General features: G+C 39.9%; 2 protein-coding genes across 3 annotated transcripts; both read right to left on the minus strand.

The window, feature by feature from the left end:
- Window positions 1-583: 583 nt before the first annotated feature.
- LOC134666279 (cyclic GMP-AMP synthase-like receptor) lies at window positions 584-5,992 on the minus strand. The gene is made up of 6 exons (XM_063523434.1): window positions 5,683-5,992; window positions 5,127-5,355; window positions 3,708-4,013; window positions 2,896-3,105; window positions 2,186-2,350; window positions 584-1,004 (listed from the first exon to the last, which is right to left on the minus strand). Exons 1-6 carry the CDS (start codon window positions 5,970-5,972, stop codon window positions 636-638), a joined length of 1,569 nt encoding a protein of 522 aa, XP_063379504.1. The 5' UTR covers window positions 5,973-5,992; the 3' UTR covers window positions 584-635.
- A 4,894-nt stretch (window positions 5,993-10,886) lies between these two features.
- On the minus strand, window positions 10,887-23,769 carry LOC134666280 (cyclic GMP-AMP synthase-like receptor). 2 transcript variants are annotated; one of them, XM_063523436.1, is made up of 7 exons: window positions 23,709-23,769; window positions 15,284-15,485; window positions 14,599-14,816; window positions 14,187-14,322; window positions 13,277-13,408; window positions 12,074-12,217; window positions 10,887-11,563 (listed from the first exon to the last, which is right to left on the minus strand). In XM_063523436.1, the coding sequence occupies exons 1-7, from the start codon at window positions 23,759-23,761 to the stop codon at window positions 11,192-11,194; spliced, it is 1,257 nt and encodes a 418-aa protein (XP_063379506.1). In that variant the 5' UTR covers window positions 23,762-23,769; the 3' UTR covers window positions 10,887-11,191. The 2 variants fall into 2 exon arrangements, with proteins under 2 accessions (XP_063379506.1, XP_063379505.1); XM_063523435.1 differs by having other exon boundaries at window positions 13,124-13,408.
- Between the last annotated feature and the right edge of the window lie 248 nt (window positions 23,770-24,017).

The following is a 24,017-nucleotide window of genomic DNA, read 5'->3' on the forward strand; positions in this document are numbered from 1 at the left end:
TAATACATAACACTTACACTGCGTGGGCTATCAAATCCGCTGCAGACTTTGTTTGGTGCGACTATACCTATAAATGATTCATAAATGCAATTTTTTTATCATAAATGTTTTAAACCTAAAATAGATTTTTCGATCCATAAAACAAAGTTTAAGTAGCAACATGCTTGGCCGGTATTTGTGTAAAAAAAATTTTTTCTCGATTTGACAGATAATGTAGATGGCGTCTATATCCGTGCGGTAACTTTTAGTTGACGTTTGATAATTCAGTGAAGCTCTGGTTTCCTAGGATAGCGGTCCCGTAATATAACTATCCGGCCTATTCGGCCAAAATGTAGCTATAGTTCCGCCGGCCGGATACCGGATATTCGTCCGATAGTCAGGCCGAATATCCGGTATCCAGTATCCGGCCAAACAACTATCCGTTGCATCTCTACTAAAAATGAATTCTATTCACCTATAAACAGAATTCATTTTAGTATAAGGTTTCAATAACTGGCCAGATTTCAATAAGCCACCTTATACTAAAATGAATTCTATTAATAGGTGAATAGAATTCATTTTTGGTTTGGGGTGGCCAGTTACAGCTAATTACTCTACTTACGTTTAATTGTACACCCGGCCAAAAAATTCACTTCTCAAATGTGCAAGAATTTACTGTTGTACTCGTTAAACTGGCTTTCCGTCAGCAGGTACTTCGCTGCCTGTTTATACTTCGACGGATCATCCAAAATCGGTACCAGTTTCTTCAGCTTATTCGCGTAGCCCGTCAAAGTCGATCTCTCAATATGTCCAATGAGATTATTCTCTTTATTCCAGAAATAGGCAATTTCCCCGGACTCTAGATGCTCGATGAACCTTTTCACCATAATGTTGAAGAGGTAGGACGGGCTGTTGCGCCAGAAATGGGGTTCGTATTGCCGCGCCATGGCCTCGTGGTAGAAGATTGTTTTTATGTAGTAACTCGCTATTTTGTTCAAGCCTTGGGAGTCGCGGAGTTTTTTGATCTGAAAAAGAAATATTACTTACTATGCTTTTTGGCAGTATTTTATCCCTTATTTTAAGGAAGAATACGATGGATATAGAGTTGAATTTAGTCTGTCGTATACAAGAGCGTTTATTTCATCAAAATTGATTGAGTGCCTAGTTTAATAGTAACATACCAACTTTCGCATTTAAAATTAGTAGGTATAGACATTATCACGTTTACTACTTTAAACATGATAACTCTGCTATTTATGTATTTCAATATCTTTGCAATGTTTCTAAATTATGATGTAACAATATTTAAAATATACTCAAGTATATCAAGTAGGTAGCTATAAGTTATCTTGAGTTAAAGACAGTCTGGCAGATATATTATAAACATTAAACAAGTGATTCATTTCTCAGAAAGAATTGATAAACATAATGTACTATCGGCCACACTGTTACTGTACATCGGTAGCCCTTATGCCTTTTGTAATAAGGCCCACCGATGTACAAATAGGAGTGTTGCTGTTTGTACTAGGGAGAGTAGGGAGATATGAGATCAAGACAGGGTTTGACTTGATATTTGCAACAGGCTTTTAGTAACTTTCAGGGCTCGGAACTGGTACCTATTCAAATATGTACTTGTTAATATCGTTCCAAAATCGTTCTTATTAAATAAATAACATTGACTAGTCATTCTAACAATACCCGCGGACGACGGACGGTAAATGACGTTAATGTGAATAGGGCAAAGGAAACAAAAAATGTAATAACTGTAGGTAGTAGGTACTAAGCTGTCTTACGTCATAATTTTATCGACATCAACTTCACTTGTCCTCGCACTTTTTACACGTCAAACCAAATTGCACCGTCTAACCACTATGAATACAACAATGGAATAAAATGAATATACCAGTCGTATGGCCTGGCGCATGTTCTCAGATGCGTGCATGATGTCGCGCTCCTGCAGGTGCATGGCGATACGCCACGAGCGGTCCGTGTCGTAGCGGTCCAGCCCACCCTTCATATCCTCCACCAGTTCCACCACCATTATATGATATGTGGCGGTTGTCTATAGTGTAACAGGGGTACGTTACCAGTCGTATGGCCTGGCGCATGATGTCCGTGTCGTAGCGGTCCAGCCCGCCCTTCATAGGCTCCACCAGTTCCACCACCATCATATGTGGCGGTTGTCTGTGTAACAGAGGTACATTACCAGTCGTATGGCCTGGCGCATGTTCTCTGAGGCGTGCATGATGTCGCGCTCCTGCAGGTGCATGGCGATACGCCACGAGCGGTCCGTGTCGTAGCGATTCAGCCCGCCCTTCATAGGCTTCGGGACCACCATGAATATTTCGTGGTGGTTGCAGTTTTCTGGCACCTGCGAACAAAAAGATCTGACTACATTTTTCATTTCAATTTGGCTTTCGATCTCTTGTCCAAATGCCTTGAAAAAAATGAATTAGGTAGATGCTGACGTCAGCGACAATGCCGAGATAGAATGAATTCGCTCAGCTTTTTTGTTGTGAACTAAAAAGAATATTAAGTAAGTATATAGGTATGTATAGCCAGTTCCAGAGCTTGTTTTATTTGTAACCTTGTATTATTCAATAAAGATTCAAACTGTAATTTATTGAGGAGCGTTAGCGAAGGTCTCCGTCTCAACTTGGGCAAAATTGCTTTCGTATGTCCGAATGTTCTCTATGGGTCGCAATTCTCAACTAATTCTCGTGAAATTTTGTGAGCAGGCTCGATGATTTTAAATAGAAGTTATTTGTCGATATTTGGAAACGATTCAAAATGACGGAGCCATACATTTATTTAGTTTTAAGTTATGCTCGCGATATCTACAGCTCACAGAGCCACTAGTAGGTATATTATATACAATATTTTGTATTTTAGGCTTCACCGGAACAATAAAAGTACCTTTCTATACGGTCTGCAGATAGGCCAGCGTTCCTTAGGGAACTTGAGTGCTGGAACCAGGTCCACGTCCAGACGGAACCCCCTCGAGTTCTCGATGATGAGCGTGATGGCGGGCCCGCTCGACGACAGACGCAGGGTGTACGGAATACCACCCACGTTCATCACGCGGCGACCGGCTAATGATGAATGCGCGGGGAAACTGTTCATTGCCTGTGAAAAGAGAATGTTAATAGCCTAAAAAATTATGAAATATAATAATAAAGAATAGAAGGTAGGGAAGGTAAAAAATATCTGAAGCCTAGCCTAGAGCTTAGGGTGAAAGTGTAAGTATTTAGTGCAACTTAGATATTTAGTCTGGGTCTGTAGAAACAATGTGGTAGGTTAGGTAGCCAATACGTAAGTATGTCTGCAGTTGTAGGTACATGTTATATAATACTAGTACAGAGAGCTGCAAAGATAGCTGACCCCCATGCAATCAAGTTTTATGGGGGGTCAGAGATATTTCTTACTGTAGATACATACTAAGACCCACTTGCACCATCCCACTAACCCGGGGTTATGCGGTTAAATTGTTTACTCAGTGTCAAATTGTACTGATAACCATGGTAACTCCAGGTTTAACTGGTTAACCCCGGGTTAGTGGAATAGTGCATGTGGCCCTTAGTCTATAACTTTACTGCTGCTTAACTGCTTTAGGTTTATGTCATAAAGTGTTCTTTAGAAAGATATAAAACCTATTGTAACTAACAGTCATGTCAAATAAAATTAATACCTATAAGTTTGTTAATGTGCACACAGAATCAAAAAGGTACCTTGTTAACAACGCTTTTAAACCAGTCAGTGAACTTCGAGCGGAGCAAATAGTTTCTTTCATCCAACCACTCATGCGCAGTTCTATTGATAACCCAGTCAGCGCCATCTCTCTTGGGTAAGTTCTGGAACTGTGTGCCGGCCTTCAGCTGTATGAAGCCGGGGGCCTTGGGCTCGAGGACTATGTCGCTGTTGGCCGGGTTGGGGGCCTCCTTGAGGTTGACAGGCAGACCGATGATGATGTCCATGTCGAATTCGTCGGGTTTATTAATGCGTAGGCGGTCGTAATGGCTGCCCGCGAATTGTACCTGAAATTAATAGATACAACGTATTCGCGGAAGCAGAGGCGGATTTGTCCTAAGCCAGACATCTAGCGTCTTTCGAGCGTCGGCGTCTGGTCAGCGCGCTATGGAAAATGACGTCGCTGCGCAGTTGCGTCGAGCAGCGGCCATAGAGTTGTAGGCGCCGACGCTCGAAAGACGCTAGATGTGGGGGGGCCCTAAGGCCCAGTAGGCCCGGGCCAAGAGCGGCAAGATATTAGGGGCGGCAGCAAGGCGGCAGTCTATGATAGGTGCTGAGAAAGGGGCTGCTAATAGTAGTTACTACAGGGCCTGGGGCCTAGGGAGGCCAACACTGTACGGAAGTGATAGTTTTTCGTTTACAAAGCTTGTTTTGAGATACATCTGATTGATGGATCTCAAAACAACCTATGATCATTCTACTAATAGGGCTAAGAGAAGATATATAGTTCTGTTGATAAACTTTAAAGTGTTCTGAACCTTTTCTTGTAAATTTTTTTACGGTTTTGAACTAACTTACATTTTTTTTGGTGTTTATATAGGAATTTAGTGAGTCCTCTATCATATCCTTAGATTGACGCCGGGATGTCACGAAGGGACACCCGGAGGAAACCAACCTACAATGCCTACAATAGTTATTAGAATTTCTATGGAGCTCCGCTTGGAAACGAAAGACTAATTGATTAGTATTTCACCATATAAAAAGAGACATAAGAATGGACGTTATTATATGTATGTTAGACAGATAAGTACAAAATTAACATTGTTAGGTATAAATTGTGTTAGTTGTCATGTGTAACAGTTATCTGGTACAATGCATTAAAATAAGAAGATAATTACTTTTCATTTATTCAGCCATTTCCGGTTTATACAGATTGTGAGTCACCTTGTGACTTTTTTCAAAGTATTATCATTAGTGTAACAAGCCATATGTAATAAAACTTATATAAAATTGCTTTTAAAGATATTAAATCAGTTCTGGAAGCAAATAGTACATCCTAGGTCCTTATACACCAATTGATGTACATCAATATGAATAAGTGTGTGAGTGTACATCTTAGCCAATATACCTTATACCTACTCTCAAGGGCCAAAAGAAAAATAAAATAAAATAATACTCACAGTACTTGAATAGCGATTATAGTATTTATCCGCCACCTTCATCTGCTCGTGCAGATGGTAAAATATTGTCATAAACACATTATAATGTTCCACAAACTCTTGGTCCTTCAGCGCTATGTACCGCACATATATATCATGGAGCAGCGCATTCATGTTTGTAATCACCGGATTATCCGGGACCACCACCACAGGCTCTCTGGGTGCAGCTGCAGACGCCTGGGATCCCATTCTGGAAAATAAATAAATTTTGTATAGACAGGAGAATGACTGTTGTAATTTACTGAAAGAGTTAGTTACTGCCTACTGGGCCGAGCTACAGACTAGATCACACAGGATATCAGGGCAGAGGAACAACAAGACAGAGTGGCAGGACAACTAGACACATATCGGTAGGTCACACACAGAGGTGGCGGGAGTGTACAGTAAAGCTGCAGAGATAACTGACCCCCCTGCATAGAAACTTGTTTGCAGGGTATTGGACCAATTAGCAGGAAAGAGGGGAGGACTTTGCCCATCAGTGAAACACTCTTTCAGGCTAATAAAAAAAGGAACTAACACAGCGCTGCCTACAGCACAGGCCACATTGGTCAATAAATTCCATCCAGAATATCCTCCTTGGTACTCTGCTTCTTGCCTGGCCTGTTCCCTCTGTCTTGCCTCTGCCCTCTCCCTTTCTTCTTTTTTCTTCTGTTCCTCTGCTTGCGAAGATGAGGATGAAGTCAGGTAGTAAGCTCCAGCACCTATGGCTAGGCCGGCTAGCCCCACCAATCCTGCTACTGCCCAATTGCTTACTGACGAATCATCATCACTGTCATTGCTGTCGGTGCGATTGCGATTTTGACTCATGATTACGGCTGAGAAAAATAAAGAATCACAATTCGAAACACCTATGTATTCTAAATTAATTACTTATTACTGAACCTCATAGTCAGATTTTTGCGGTTATGGCGCGGCAAACCCTGACACGGATAATGCTAAAAAAACATTTACAGCGGCAGTTATATAAATGGAACAAGTTTAATATTAAATTCTATAAATAATTCTTAAATGCCTAACCCGATAATAATAGTTAGAAGTAAAAAAGTAACGAGTCTTATTAGAATACAATATTAAATCCAAATCTATCATACTTATTTGAATCGAATAGCATAGGAACATAAATATACTATGTTGAAACACTTGAAACTTATAATCAAATGGCGTGGACGTGGCTCAGATCAGAAGCATTTACAATCGAATGCCGCCATGCCATCACACGTTTAATGAACGTAGGTACAATACTTTGAGAACAAATATTTTCAGGTTAATAACTAAAAACTTACAATTGTTACAAAACACAAACGTAACACCGGGATTCTAACACAAAATCGTGCACTTGCGATAATATCCTCGCGAAAATTGTTTGCTCGTTCGACGACAGACTGCTTTTATATCGACAGCGGCACGTCAGTTGATACCAGCGACAAAAATCTAGCTATTTTTATTATTCGGGGAATTCCAGCGTAGGGATGGGGTCAGGGTAAACCGGTGTCTCAGCGAGCTGTCACTGTTGCCACTTTTGTTTAGTGTACGATTAACAATGAGGCCCACGTTGCTGTAGCCATGTCGATAAAGTCATATCGATAAACTATCGACATTTCTTGCAATTTTAATTTTACTTCAAAGGCTTAACGATACCTAAAATGACCAAAAACGCTTTTATTCTTTATTGTGGTTATCAGATCACAATTTTATAGTCACGCCCCAGAAGGGAACCAAGGGAAAGTTCAGAAATTTAATTAAAATACATAAATACCTCCTAAAATAGGTGTTCCGCAATAATTGAATTATTATATTATAATATATTCATTATCCATTAGCATTTCAATTATGTTTATGTTTAACGAAGATATTGAAGTTTCAATTAATCGCTATTTCGTTCCGCTGTGTAGCGTTTATCGATATATAACATGATTAAAATCGACTTTTCACATCCCTAAAAGAGCACACATATACGCTTTTACGCACACATACACAGCCTGGGCGCATCAAGAAAGGCAACACTTGATTTGAAGTCCACCTTGTCAACAGTATGGTTGTCCTTTTTTGACAAACGGCATTTTAAAAGAGCGAGGAGAGAGAAATGATATACTAGTTGCTGCGTCGTGAAAGAGAACAGAAAACGTTGGGCCCTTGGGGTAAACAATTCATCATTGGCCTTTACATCTTCTTCAGACAAAGTGGTTTTCATTACTGTTGATTAGAAGACTTTTCAATATTTATAAGTGAAAAAAAGCGGACTCTTAATGTAAAATCAATTAAATCTTCAAAAATTTAAAACGAGATTTAATCGATTCATTTCTTAAAACGATATTTTTTACAGACTGTTTTGTACCGAAAATTACAAGGCCCCTACCTTTTCTGTTCTCTTTGACGGCGCAGCAACTAGTATCATTTCTTTCTCCTCGCTCTTTTAAAATGCCATTTGTCAAAAAAGGACAACCATACTGTTGACAAGGTGAACTTCAAATCAAGTGTTGCCTTTTTTGATGCATCCAGGCTGTGTATGTGTGCGTAAAAACGTGTATGTGTGCTCTTTTAGGGATGTAAAAAGTCGATTTTAGTCATGTTATATATCGATAAATGCTACACAGTGGAACGAAATAGCAATACGGAACACATATCTGAACTTTCCCTTGGTTCCCTGCTGGGGCGTGACGATCAAATTGTGATCTGATAACCACAATAAAGAATAAAAGCGTATTTGTTCATTTTAGATATCGTCAAACCTTTGAAGTAAAATTTAAATTGTAAGAAATGTTGATTGTTTATCGATATGACTTTATCGACATGGCTACAGCAATGTGGTGTTAAATTGTTAATCGTACACTAAACAAAAGTGGCAACAGTGACAGCTCGCTGAGACCCCGTCTCTATATATTGTAAGTCTATGGAAAATTACAGACAAAGCGTCTTCGTTTGGTTAAATCCTCTACGTTTACTGTAGTAAAATCAGGAATAGATAAAAATATATACTGCTTAGCGAAATATCGATTATATAGTCCTATTAAAAAAAATCGATTACCAAGCCTTTTCGATTATTTTTATTAAACCAATAGGGTATATTACAAGGCCCCTACGTTTATTGTTCTATAGTTCGTTTTTTTTAGCATTAGAAAGAACTTCGCAGAAGTAAGCTTGTGGTTCCTAATCCGGCACTTTAAGCGGTAATAATTTGAAGTAAATTATATGTATTGACCGTGCTACATTAGATAATTCAATAATTATTAACAATTAAAGAGCCTGATAAAAACTGTACGCTTACTTCTGTGGAGTTCTTTCTAATGCTAAAAAAAACGAACTATATTTGACGGCGCAGCAACTAGTATCATTTCTCTCTCCTCGCTCTTTTAAAATGCCATTTGTCAAAAAAGGACAACTATACTGTTGACAAGGTGAACTTCAAATCAAGTGTTGCCTTTTTTGATGCATCCAGGCTGTGTATGTGTGCGTAAAAACGTGTATGTGTGCTCTTTTAGGGATGTGAAAAGTCGATTTTAATCATGTTATATATCGATAAACGCTACACAGCGGAACGAAATAGCTATTAATTGAAGCTTCAATATCTTCGTTAAACATATACATAATTGAAATGCTAATGAATAATAAATATATTAGAATATAATAAAATATTTCAATTATTGCGGAACACATATCTTAGTAGGTATTTATGTATTTTAATTAAATATCTGAACTTTCCCTTGGTTCCCTGCTGGGGCGTGACGATAAAATTGTGATCTGATAACCACAATAAAGAATAAAAGCGTTTTTGTTCATTTTAGATATCGTCAAACCTTTGAAGTAAAATTAAAATTGTAAGAAATGTCGATAGTTTATCGATATGACTTTATCAACATGGCTACAGCAAGGTAGTGTTAAATTGTTAATCGTACACTAAACAAAAGTGGCAACAGTGACAGCTCGCTGAGACACCGTCTATATATATATTATGTCTATGGTATATTACCTACGTAAAACTCCGCGTAGAGGGCGCTACTAGCACAAATTGTGGGCCTATCGCGAAACACGAAATTGCGTTATCTACTTCTTTATCATTCTTGCTTATAATATGTGCTAGTGCTTCACTCTGGCGGCAGAACATGCAGTATCTCTTTGTCGCCGTCGGGGTCAACACGCACCATACACGCACAAAAAGCGTAGGTACATTAAGTTGCTAACACACTATCGCACCGCACCAAGGTCATTGTGGGACGCACCCATAAGTAAGAGGGAGAAAGAGATATCGCTTTCTCCCTTTTACTTATGGGTGCGTCCCATAATGACCTTGGTGCGGTGCGATAGTGTGTTAGCAACTTTATGCTTCTTTGTGTGCCTAGTTACGACCGTGTATATCAAGCTAGTCTCTGATTATAAGCCCCCTCCACACTCGTGCGCGAATCGCGGCGCGAAGCCGCGAAAGCAATTGTGGCGTCGATGTTCGCAGACAGCGAAATCGACTCCACACTCGCGTTCGCGGCTTCGCCCGCGATTCACGCGCATAGTCTGTAGGGGGCTTAACGTCTGGGCTATAACCGCGAAAATCTAAGTTCGAAAATTGCGGGCATGTTTCTCTGTCACTTACGCCTTCATTGGAGTAAAAGAGAAAGATCCCCGCAATTTGCGAATTTCGTTTTTCGCGGTAGCCCCTCTTACGCCTTCCAAGCAGCGTTCAAACGATTCATATCTCGACGTCCTAAATAGCCGAAAGGGATTTATTAGAAAGGGATAGCATGATTCGACCCTGAATCGCTGTCAAACTTAGGTTTTGTAGGAAGTGTCCTTTATGTACGGTAGTACAATTATTTATTCTATGGTCTAAGCTTTTATACTGGAAAGCTGGAGTTTTCAAAACTAAAACATTTTTTAATAAAATCTGAGGGCCTACCGCGAACCACGTTCAACGTGTTGCCTCCTTGTCAAATTTACGTACTAATTTCCAAGTGCGGGAGAGAGGCGACACGTCGAACGTGGTTCGCGGTAGGCCCTCTGGCAGGTAGAAAGCTCAAGCCCTGAAAATGGACATACATAATAGTCTACTCGTCCTTAACCCTTTGACTGTCATGGACGCCCTCTACAGGCTTCTCTATAGGTATTCACCTGCTCATCGGGTACTTATTGCCATCTTACTGCTGTCTGTAGCAAACGTATTTATTCTTTTTAGGGTTCCGTACCTAAAGGGTAAAACGGGGCCCTATTAATCACTTCTTAATAGGGCCCTCACTGGGACTCATAGGGACTTCACTGTCCGTCCGTCCGTCACCAGGCTGTATCTCACGAACCGTGATAGCTAGACAGTTGAAATTTTCACAGAGGATGTATTTCTGTTGCCGCTATAACAACAAACACTAAAAATAGAATAACTAATTATTTAAGTGGGGGTGGGGCTCCCATACAACAAACGTGATTTTTGACCGAAGTCACCGAAGTTAAGCAACGTCGGGCGGGGTCAGTACTTGGATGGGTGACCGTTTCTTTTTGCCGTTTTTTGCATTATGGTACGGAACCCTTCGTGCGCGAGTCCGACACGCACTTGCCCGGATTTTTTGCTAATTAACGGTTGAAATGAAACAATGAAGATGCTTAAAAAGTTTATTACAGTAATTACATATTTTAATAAACAATTCTGCACTTAGGGCCTTTCTCCAACTAGCTTTAACATGTAGCTTGTTTCTATCTTCTAGCATGTTATTTTGGTCCATCAACAGTTTACCAAGGTCGCGTTTTATTAGCAATATTTGCTAGAAAGAGAGACAAATAGCGATTACAAATAAAAGATGTTACAGACAGGAGTACCGGACCGCGACCTTAGTCCGGTGATGATCCATCGATTGGAAGGTGGTCCGCTTTCATTAAGGACGCAGCTATAAGTGAGAGCGAGAAGAGAGATATGCTGACCGGAAGAAGGTGCCGATCCGGAACGCTTGTCTGTTACAGCTTTTACAAGCCAACGCGATTCAATTCAGCCAATCGCTGTAATGACCTAATGACTGTAGTACGTCTATAATTTATCTCGGCGAAGGCGAAGGTTAAATCTTCAAGAAATTCTTTTTATATTCCTTAAACTGACTTTCTGACATCAAGTATTTCGCAACAATTTTATACTCCGACGGATCTTCTAAAATTTTAATAAATCTCTTTAGTTTTTTCGCGTAACCGTCTAGAATTGTCTCATCAATATTGCCTATGAGATTATAGTCTGTATTCCAAAAGTATGGGATGTTTTTTGTCTCCAGGTATTGATGAAATCTCTTGACCATGTGTATGAAGAGTGTAGCGGGAGCATTCCTGCTCCAAAAATCTGAATCATGTTCTTGCTCGATGGACTCATGGTAGAATATGGTCTTGATGTAGTAGCTTTGTATTTTGTCCATGCCTTGGGAGTCCCGCAGCTTCTTTATCTGAAAGAAATCGGCTAAGTTTTACTTTAATATTTGTGGAGTCTTAGTTTAGTCGCAGATAGTGGTTTTGGCCAGCGTGACTTCGGAAAAGGCAACCAACAGTGGTATTAACTAAAAACTACTAATCTAGGCGGGTATAGCTGGTTTATTTACCCTCATCATCATCATCATATCAGCCAGAGGACGTCCACTGCTGGACATAGGCCTCCCCCATAGAGTGCCACAATGACCGGTCTTGCGCCACCCGTATCCAGCAGACACCCGCGACCTACCCTTAGCCCTTATATATGCCAGGATTAGCTTATGCTATCCTTAGCTTTATTTATCCTTATATGTCAGCATTTTAGGTCCTTTGTCAGGGCTGCGGGAAGATTTGACGAGTGTCAGGGTTTGTTTGGAGAAATGATCGTCCGGATCGATCGATTTGCGATACAATGCGGCATGGTCAATTATCTAAAATAGCATGCGATTTGTTGCAACGTTTGTAGACGCCTTAAATGTTTCGTATACCAGTCGGATGGCCTGATTCATGTACAAAAGGTCCCACTCCTGTAGCTGCAGAGGCCGCCGCCAGGCCGCGGCCTCGTCGGGTCCACCTTTCTTGGGTTTAGGCACCACCAAGAAATTTCCTTTCTTGCGTCGCTTGCTCGGCATCTGCAGGAAATTACAAGAAAACATAAACCTGCCGTACTTACAAGCTCCAGCCAATTTTCCCCAGCCATCCTACTTTTGCACTAATTTTGTATTAAAATGATATATCGGTTTGACAAGCTGGGGGAGATTTTTTTATGTGGACGAAGTTGGGGAATAAAAGGAGAGATTAGGGCACTTGATAGTTTTTTTTTATTTTTTGTTTTCACCTCTAATCTCAGGAAAGTTATAATTAAAATACTTTACTCGGTGAAGTTGGGCACCGAAGTCAAAATTAGTTGTGGTAAAAGTTTAGTTTACCAGTCAACAATGTGGACTAAGGACATACAACGAATTCAATCGCACGATATAATTCCACCATCCTTCCGGCCGCCATCGCAACCAACTTTCGCAACCAGTGGTGATGAAGGATTTTTTTTTCTTTGTCGGCAACTAGTTGCCATACAAGAGTTTTTATACTTTCTACACAACTAGTACGCCATGGCAAACATAATTTCGCAACCAGATGTGAAAGACGATTTTTATTCTTGGTATGTATCGAAAATCGCATGCAATTTGTTGCAAGGTCCATAGAGCCGTTTCAATGGATTGCCCCATTGACAACCACCCTTGTACAATCCTTGTTGAGAAACTCGAGAGCCGGGTCCACATCCAGCCGGAACCCGCACTGCAGGCCCTCGACCATCAGCGTGTGAGAGTGGCTGCTAGTCTCAGGATGCACGCGGTGCCTCTAAAATGTCCTATATGGTCACTAACCCTTGTGCTATCCTTGTCAGGGAGCTCGAGTGCCGAGACCAGGTCCACGTACAGCCGGAACCCGCTCTGCGGGCCCTCGACCATCAGCGTGTGACAGTGGCTGCCAGTCTCAGGGTATACGGTGCCCCTAAAATGTCCTTTATGATCACTAACCCTTGTGCTACCCTTGTCAAGGAGCTCGAGTGCCGGGATCAGGTCCACGTCCAGCCGGAACCCGCATTGCGGGGCCTCGACCATCAGCGTGTGAGAGTGGCCGCCAGTCTCAGGGTGTACGGTGCCCCTAAAATGTCCTTTATAATCACTAACCCTTGTGCTGTCCTTGTCAAGGAGCTCGAGTGCAGGGATCAAATCCACGTCCAGCCGGAACCCGCTCTGCGGGTCCTCGACGATCAGTGTGTATGACTGGCCGTCTGCCAATCGCAGGATGTACGTATCCCCCTAAAAAAACACATATCACTCCAGCACCCCAAGCACATGATTGGCGTGACAGTATCTCGCGGCGACATAGACTACCCGTCTTTTACTTTTACTATGTTAACAAAAGAGGGACGGGTAGTCTATGTCGCCGCGAGATACTGTCGCGCCAATCATGTGCTAGCCCGGCGGGCACCAACTCCAACCACCAACCAACTTGACAATTAACAACTGGCAGTGGCAGTTTCCTGCTACATTTGTGGGTCGCGTCGCGGTAAGTAACGACGGTACATATCATCAATATTTACTTGTTGGACAAGCAAATTATCAATGTCAGGTGACCATTGTTAACCTTTTGTTGACGCCAATGACCGATATATCCGCACCGCAGGTTCAACGCCAAAGACTGATTAATCGGTCACAGACCATAGAGCAACATAGACCTACGTGCATATGCATAAAGTTCAATTTCAGTTTTGACACTACGGTGACGTGGCGTCCGCGTGACAGCTTTTGTGTTTGACACGGCGTCGAAAAGGTTAAAGCTGTATTAGACGAGCGTACCGGACTGCGACCTTGGTCTGATAAGCATTTCTCTTTCTCGCTCTCACTTATGGTTGCGTCCTTAACGAACGTAGGGCGGATCACCTTCCACTCGATCTGACAGGCTTCGGACCGGACTAAGGTCGCGGTCCGGTACGTCCGTCTGTTTCAGCTTTGTATGGAGAAGCAATTGTCCACTATCGTTTTAACTAGTTAAAGTTATCTCATAAATAGGTATAAATAAAATGATTACGAGTACCTCAACCGTTATCACATTCATGGCGAACGGGAGGTTATCTTCAGTCACATCGAAGAGGTCCATCGCTTTGTCGACTACGCTCTTGTACCAGTCCATGAACAGAGTGCGGAGCAGGTAGTTGTCCTTGTCTAACCATCTGTAAAACATAGAGAAGGCTCGTAGGTTGTTGATATGTAGGAAATTATATAAGCATCGGGAACTGCAATTTATACCAGTAAAAAAATTCATTAGCTTGCTGATTCCACAATTGATTCGATTGTAAGATTATGACCAATCAAATCAGGAGGTGTGAATGCAAAAATGCCAATTTTTGACGACGCTAATATATACAAGTATAAGGCCAACTTTGAAATTAAAAAGCGCTCGACTGTCACCAAAAATCTTGGTCCCTTCTGGACTGGCCTTGACTAACCTGTGAGCAGTTTGGATTACTCGCCATTCTCCTTCCCTATCCAGCAAGTTTTGCAACTGGCCTCCTATATTCAGCTTCACAAAGCCGGGTGCCACGTCCTCTATGACGTCATCATGCGCAGGATCATGCAGGTCGACGGGCAGGCCGATGACGATTTCCACGTCAAGGTCGTCTGGTTTGTTGATGCGTAGGCGGTCTTTTCTACCTTCAAATCGAACCTAGATTCGTTAAACGTGTTCTTATTGTGTCTGGACTTTTCTATATACCACATCAATAGAACATATGTATTATACATATAAAGGTCACCTCTCTCTGACTGTACTATACGACTCGAGCAGATTAGGTAATACTGTATATAGGTAGGGGAGACCGAGGTGAATTGTAACAGAGGAGAGTTGGAACATCGTCGATTTTTTGGAATCTATTGACTAGAAACTAGGTCGCAACAGTGTGCGTTTGTTAGCTCGTAACTTGAACTAACAAACGCGCGCTATTGCGACCTAGTTTCTAGTTAATAGTCTAATAGATTACAAAAAACCGACGATGTTCCAACTCTCCTCTGTTACAACTCACCTCGGTCTCCCCTACCTAATACTGATGTTACCTCAAAACCTTATTCCGAAGTGCGTTAAAGACCAATGTTTGTACAGACCTACAAGTTATAGGTACTCGTAATAATACTCACTAAAGAATACCGCTCGTAGTACGGATCCACCTTCTTCATCAGATCGTTCAACTTTAAGGACACAGCTTGGAACACTTTGAAGTGTTTCGGAAAATTCCTGTCCCTCAACGGTTTGTCTCTCACTTCGTATATGTCACGAAGTAGGCTGTTCAAGTCTCTTACTGGTCTCTTCGGATTTCCTTGCGGTTTCGAAGTGTGGACTCTGGTAAACAGACATGAGATCCAGACGTATATCTCAAGACGGGCCTTACGGGCACTAAAAATTAGAGATGCCACGAATATTCGGCAACTATTCGGTATTCGGCCTATTCGGCCACTTTGCCGAATATTCGGTATTCGGCCGAATGTTGCTTACTATTCGGCCGAATACCGAATATCTGTTGCACCTACCTAAAAAGAAAAAATTCACAAAAAAAATAACCAAAAACTAGGTACTTAGGTATATTTAATATTTAAAATGTTTTCTTGGAATACGAAGGCACGTTTTTGAGCATTAGTTGATACTGATACCAAAATATTTTATTTTTATCATGGGTCTGATTTGATTGACGCTAATTACATTCATTAATTCTGTTAAACATAAAAATATTTGTTAGCAAACATTGTGCTTTGTTGGCGAACAGTTTTCGTAATAATTGTGACTCGAAACGTTCGCATGTCATGCCGAATATTCGGTCGCCGAATATTCGGTATTCGGCCGAGAGGGAGGCCGAATATTCGGTATTCGGTATTCGACCAAATCCACTATTCGGGGCATCTCTACTAAAAATGGTACTAGTTCAGCGGTGTCACACACGAATTCGAGCCAATCGTGCAGTCTAACGCAACTAGTTGCTAATAGGGTTGCCAGATCGAAAGGCGCTATTATCGGGAAACAATATAAATTTTTCGGGATTTTTGGACTTAAGTCGGGAAAAAAAATACATTCAAATTAAAGTAATTGTATTAAAAACAACGATATTTTACATTATTGGCACTACGTCAGCTCGCTCGCTCGACGACAGGTCGGAACTTGAAATTATTGTTTTATAACGTTTAAGCTGTTTTTCGGGACAGTTTACACTTTGTCGGGAATCGGGAACTCATGCTAAAAATCGGGAGAATCCCGCCAAATCCCGACCATCTGGCAACCCTAGTTGCTACCCATCGCGCGCGTGATCCGAACTTATCAACCAATCGCGTTGTAGCGGTGTCACACCGCTGTACTGGCCTCATTCATGCACCATTTTTATTGCCCGTATTAAGGGCAGTCTTGAGATATACGTCAATGCATGACATGAGATTCATTAATTAATTTCTAGTTTAAACTGATCTTTTTAAGAGCGCTGGTGGCCTAGCGGTAAGCGTGCGACTTTCAATCCGAAGGTCGCGGGTTCAAACCCCGGCTTGTACCAATAATTGAGTTATTCTATGTAATCAATGTATGGGAAAATGAAACAAATTAATATAGTTTTCAAACCTGTGTGACGTGATACATCTAGGTGTACTGTTTAAAATTCACCACTCTCCCCCCCCCCCGCCCCCTCCACCTGACGCTCGACCCCCCCCCCCCCCCCCCACCTTGAAATGTGTCCCCGTTGGTAGTTTTTTGGCATTCTTTACAGTGTTCACAGTTCTTTACAGTGTCAGTGTCGTAATGGAGCACCAGATGTAGGTACTAAAACGGGTCACTCACGATTTTATGTTGACTCGTTTTATATATTAAATATACCTATGACTGCAATTCTGCAAGAACCAGCTGAATGAGAAAGTAATAAAGTTATTACTATCTCACTCTAAGACTTAGGTATCTGTATTCCGTACTATTATAATATTTTTTTCTCAAACATGCAATGAAATATTGAATTGATGTTATGTTCCTTATAATAGGCTGCGAAGTATGACGTTTCAGGTGTGGCTAGGACAAAAGGTCGTTAATGGAATTTCATACACATCTTGCAGGCCTAGGCCGGCAAAGTCCTCTTTTTTAATTTTCATTTCACTGATATTTGTGACACAGCATCGTGGCATTCATCCATTAAAAAAAAACTAGAGGCAGTATTTGCTTTATGGTTCGTAATGACACTCTGCCACTACGCCTATAAAAAAAAACAAACAACAATGTTGCTATAATTTGCAGTTTTATTTGTATAAAATCAACATTAACTTAATAAATAATACATTCTATAATTTTAAATTATAAATTTAACTACACAAATAAAAACATTTAAAATATTTCATCTAAACGTTAGCGGTAAAACGGTCTACTCACACACGCGTAGTTATATTTTTTAAATTGTTATGGAGGTAAAGTTGAAAAATATTCATTCTGTTTTATTGGATTTATGGTGCGTTGGTGATTTTTTGACTTTAATATGAGTCCCGACGAAATAATGAAATTAATATTAATTGTAATCGTAGGTGTTGGAATTGGCAGCGTAAGCAGAATTGATTTTAAATAACTTGCTGCCTCTGCCGCCAAGTCAAAGACGAAGTATGTATATGGTTGCTTATGGCAATTTTATTATTTGAGAAACTAAGAAAAATGGCTTACAGTTTATTAGAAACAGTTTTTGGCATATTTTAAATGAATGTAACTACAAATTCGTCAACACTGTGGAAATTATACTTATTTACTCCATGCATAAAGCAACGATGTATGTGAAACATGATATCAATATGAAAGACTATGTAAACTTATATGACGAAAACGACAGTCAGACGGATACAAGGCGAAAAAATCAAAGATACATGAAAATATACGGGTAGTAAAAATACACGACTCGTGTAAAACATACGCGTGATAATGATATAGGTACGTGTTGGTTATATTTTGGGTGTAGTTTACTTTTAGTTTTTTCTGTAAATAAAAGTTGGGTTTCGTGGATTTTTTATTTTATTTATTTCATTGCATGTTTGAGAAAAGCACTATACATACCTCGGCGGGAAATGGGGTTGCCCGCGCTCAGACCTATCCGGCCTCGCTTCGCTCGGCCGTCTATATGTCTTCGGCCGGCAACCCCTTTCGTCCCGGCCTCGGTAGTAATGTACTATTCACATATCTTGGGTACGGTGACAGCTGTCATCTCGATACAATTTATAACCTTATGGCTCCTCTACACGATGGGCCAGCATCGGCCACTCCAAGGGACACAGCCTTGCGGTAGAATGAGATAGCAATATCACTTGTTCCCTCTAATCTAGTTTACCCTCTGGGTAGGAAGGTCAGTTGGCAATCGCTTTCGTAAAACTAGTGCTTACGCCAATTCTTGGGATAGTTGGGATTAGTTGCCAAGCGGACCCCAGGCTCCCATGAGCCGTAGCAAAACGCCGGGATAACGGGAGGAAGGAAACTGATCTTGTTAAGCGTGGCGGGGCTAGTTACTACTGCTGTACAAAGTCGGTAGGTTAGTCATATGCCTTATGGGAATATAGTTCAGAGCCGGAAACCGCTACCAACTTTTAGTATGTTGTTGGGCATGGCATTGGTTCTCCAAAACTGCCGGGAGACGGCGGCGCCGGCCATCTACTTCAGCGGAATGACGTCATCAAAATGACTCCCGCTTCGTTGCGAATATTGCATACTGCACCCAAACTATGCACAGCACATACACATGTGGGGTATTAAATGAAAGCCAATTAAATAATCTATATTTTATTTATACAAAGTGTATCAAAATATGCAATAGTTTAAGAGAAATTTACAAAATAATAAAAATTACGATTATTTGGGTTTTACAACCAAACCAAAAGTCGGACGATAAAGCAATGTACTACAACATTAAAGATGACGTCTCAAGCCATACACTGATATCAATAAAATCAAAATTGGCCCAAATATGTGGAAATTATGCATCAAAATGTAGATATTTGCCCATACAAATGCATAAAAGTTAAAAAAATCCAAATTGGTCATTTTCAGGATAATCCGCATAAGCTTCTAGTATGTTATTAGCAATATGACCTGGATTCTAAAACTGCCGGGAGACCATTTTTATTGTCCCCCAGTCACGAATTATGACATCATACAAATAATCACTGCCGAATTTTGTAAAATGTAAATTATAGCTATACTATGAGTCACACATACTTGTGTGTTACATGTAACGAAAGGTTATTAAATTTAGTATGATTCACCTAAACATTATTTGTAAAAAAAATGTACGGTTTAAGAGCTAGAAACAAAGAAATACCACTTTTTATGGCAAAAGTAGATGTATATCAATTTTATAGCTAAACTAAAATCGTCAATAAAACGTTGCATATAACATTTTAAAAACCAGTTATTCAACTATACATCACAGTTTAAATTTTACATTTTCGATAAAAACTGTGGAAGTTGTGGAAAAAAAACTAAAGCGCGCCAACAATTCTACCTTAATGCGCTCATATTATGCAAAGAATAGTTCTAATTATCGAGTATTAAATGAATGAACATTACATAAAATACATGAAAACGACATTTTCGAATGGAACCATAATTAAAAAAATAATAATTTACTTGATAAGTAAGCAAAATACTGTTTTTTTAAGTACATAATCTCCTCCTTTCAAAGTCGGTTAAAATGTAGCTTTTGTGACCTGGGCTACAAAGACAAAGAAATTGACACCTCATTTATCAAAATCAGATCAGTTGTTTCATGTAAAAAATACATAATTACATACGTAGACAGCAGTTCCTGCTGTAGTCGCGGTAAATATTAATATGAAATAGACTCTTACGCTACATTATTAGAGAAATGTAAAGTTACATGCCAGTAAGTAGGTACATGCTTAATACAAAATGCCTTATCGAGGTAAATGCCATATCAGTTCACTTAATGCGATACATAATTATATATTTAAGCCTCGATTAGCCTTATACATACATACATCACTGGCTCAGTGACCCAAAGTAAAGAGGATCTTGGCCTCTGACACAAAAGAGCGTCACTCTGCCCTATTCTGCGCCACTTCGCGCCAGTTGGGTATTATAAGAATACATTAGGGGTCAATTTATTTGTCTTTGTAGCCCAGGTCACAAAAGCTACATTTTAACCGACTTTGAAAGGAGGAGATTATGTACTTAAAGAAACAGTATTTTGCTTACTTATCAAGTAAATTATTATTTTTTTAATTATGGTTCCATTCGAAAATGTCGTTTTCATGTATTTTATGTAATGTTCATTCATTTAATACTCGATAATTAGAACTATTCTTTGCATAATATGAGCGCATTAAGGTAGAATTGTTGGCGCGCTTTAGTTTTTTTTCCACAACTTCCACAGTTTTTATCGAAAATGTAAAATTTAAACTGTGATGTATAGTTGAATAACTGGTTTTTTAAATATTATATGCAAAGTTTTATTGACGATTTTAGTTTAGCTATAAAATTGATATACATCTACTTTTGCCATAAAAAGTGGTATTTCTTTGTTTCTAGCTCTTAAACCGTACATTTTTTTTACAAATAATGTTTAGGTGAATCATACTAAATTTAATAACCTTTCATTACATTTAACACACATGTATGTGTGACTCATAGTATAGCTATAATTTACATTTTACGAAATTCGGCAGTGATTATTTGTATGACGTCATAATTCGTGACTGGGGGACAATAAAGATGGTCTCCCGGCAGTTTTAGAATCCAGGTCATATTGCTAATAACATACTAGAAGCTTATGCGGATTATCCTGAAAATGACCAATTTGGATTTTTTTTTACTTTTATGCGTTTGTATGGGCAAATATCTACATTTTGATGCATAATTTCCACATATTTGGTCCAATTTTGATTTTATTGATATCCGTGTATGGCTTGAGACGTCATCTTTAATGTTGTAGTACATTGCTTTATCGTCCGACTTTTGGTTTGGTTGTAAAACCCGAATAATCAAATATTTTTTTACGTAATTTTTATCATTTTGTAAATTTCTCTTAAACTGTTGCATATTTTGATACACTTTGTATAAATAAAATATAGTTTATTTAATTGGCTTTCATTTAATACCCCACACGTGTATGTGCTATGAGTTTGGGTGCAGTATGCAATATTCGCAACGAAGCGGGAGTCATTTTGATGACGTCATTCCGCTGAAGTAGATGGCCGGCGCCGCCGTCTCCCGGCAGTTTTGGAGACCCAATGCCATGCCCAACAACATACTAAAAGTTGGTAGCGGTTTCCGGCTCTGAACTATCTCTGCGATCGTTTCCCATAAGGCATGGCACTAGGTAGTTATTATTTAATCAAACGCAGCTTGAGCCATACCTACACCAGAGATAATTATAACTCCGTATAAGAGAAATAAAGTCTAAGAAAAAAACGTGCCTCGGACGGCCAAGAAAAAGTCATTCTCGAATAGATGGCGCCATTACCTTTGGCCTATTCTCGGCTAGATGGCGTTAAAGACACCGTTTGATATTTAACAATTTTAACACATATTAGTGAAAAAACAGGGTCAGTATGGAACAATAAAAAATAAGAATATCCGTAAACATATTTTGATTAATTTATACATTTTCAACATTTATTTTAAGTTTTAATCGTGTGTCGATAGATGGCAGTAAATGTACCGTGACTACAAAATTGACAATGACAGGACCCCTCTATACTATCTATTCTTTTTGCCTATACCTACGTTACAGGGGGTCTACCGCGAACTACGATCGACGTGTTGCCTATATCACACTTACGTACGTATTTACAAGTGCGGCAGAGAGGCAACACGTCGAACGTGGTTCGCGGTAGGCCCTCAGTGCACGATGATAGCGATAATGTTTATTTATATTATTTATGCCTAACAACCGGCGATAGGGTTGCCAGATCGAAAGGCGCTATTATCGGGAAACAATATCAATTTTTACAATATCAATCGGGATTTTGGGACTTAAGTCGGGAAAAAAATACATTCAAATTAAAATAATTGTATTAAAAACAACGATATTTTACATTATTGGCACTACGTCAGCTCGCTCGCTCGACGACAGTTCGGAACTTGAAATTATTGTTTTATAACGTGAAGCTGTTTTTCGGGACAGTTTACAGCTTGGTAAACAAGTGCGAGTCGGACTCGCGCACGAAGGGTTTCGTACCATAATGCAAAAAAAAAAACAAAAAAAAGCAAAAAAAAAAAACGGTCACCCATCCAAGTACTGACCCCTCCCGACGTTGCTTAACTTTGGTCAAAAATCACGTTTGTTGTATGGGAGCCCCATTTAAATCTTTATTTTATTCTGTTTTTAGTATTTGTTGTTATAGCGGCAACAGAAATACATCATCTGTGAAAATTTCAAATGTCTAGCTATCACGGTTCGTGAGATACAGCCTGGTGACAGACGGACGGACGGACAGCGAAGTCTTAGTAATAGGGTCCCGTTTTACCCTTTGGGTACGGAACCCTAAAAAGAGTAGAAATTAAAAAGTGGCAACACTGTAGTGTCGTCCCGTTTTCTTATATATATTGGTTTGAAAGGGACGACACTACAGTTTTTTGCCAAGCTTTACACATTGTCGGGAATCGGGAACACATGCTAAAAATCGGGAGAATCTCGCCAAATCCCGACCATCTGGCAAACCTAACCGGCGAGCTAAGAGCTAAGTATGTTTGTTTACGTCTACAATGCAAGATAGCTACAATGTAAGCCGATATGTTATAGTTATTTACGATACAAGTTCAAAAATAGGAAATTCGCAACGAGTAGCGAATTTTAAAACACGACCGAGTGGAGTGTTTGAAATCGACACGAGTAACTAGTTACGTAATTTGCTTATTATAGCACAGGGTGTCGTAATGGAGCACCAGATGTAGGTACTAAAACGGGTCACTCACGATTTTATGTTGACTCGTTTTATATATTAAATATACCTATGACTGCAATTCTGCAAGAACCAGCTGAATGAGAAAGTAATAAAGTTATTACTATCTCACTCTAACACTTAGGTATCTGTATTCCGTACTATTATAATATTTTTTCACATATCTTGGGTACGGTGACAGCTGTCATCTCGATACAGTTTATAACCTTATGGCTCCTCTACACGATGGGCCAGCATCGGCCACTCCAGAGACACAGCCTTGCGGTAGAATGAGATAGCAATATCACTTGTTCCCTCTAATCTAACGCATAAATGCGTCCCTTGGAGTGACCGGCGCTGGCCCATCGTGTAGAGGAGCCATTATATCGCAAAATTGTATTGTGGTGACAGCTGTCACCGTACCCACCAAGCTGTGTAAATACTGTAAATAATACTATAATAGTAAAGTAGTAGTACTAGTGCTCGACGCTGCACTAGTATTCGACATGGGCACTTTATGTCAAAGTGACAAGGATTAAAATTGAATACAGAAAAACCTTCGCCGTTCAAATTTAACCTATATTACTTTGACATAAAGTGCCCATGTCGAATACTAGTGCAGCGTCGAGCACTAGTACTTCTACCTTACTATTTACCAAAATATACTTACCGAGCCCCACTGGCCCGCAGCTCTTGAAGCTCATTTGAGTAGAAAATCTTCATTGTATTTTTCCTCTACTGTAATCGGTGTAGGTAGGTAATAATTTCTGTAAAAGTAAGTCATAGGTAAGTATATTGGTAAGTATTAGACTTATTGTCTCTAAAACTTATCCTAAAAGACTCAAGCTAGGGCGGCTTCGGCTAGGACGTAAAGCCATTGCTTTACGGTCATTATGATCGGTACAGAAAACGGAGTGTCGGACGCCTCGGCCCGGACCGTCCTAGCTTGAGTCTTTTAGAATAGGTTTTAGAGACCATA

The sequence above is a fragment of the Cydia fagiglandana genome, chromosome 7 (assembly GCF_963556715.1).
Source record: "Cydia fagiglandana chromosome 7, ilCydFagi1.1, whole genome shotgun sequence".
NCBI lineage: Eukaryota > Metazoa > Arthropoda > Insecta > Lepidoptera > Tortricidae > Cydia > Cydia fagiglandana.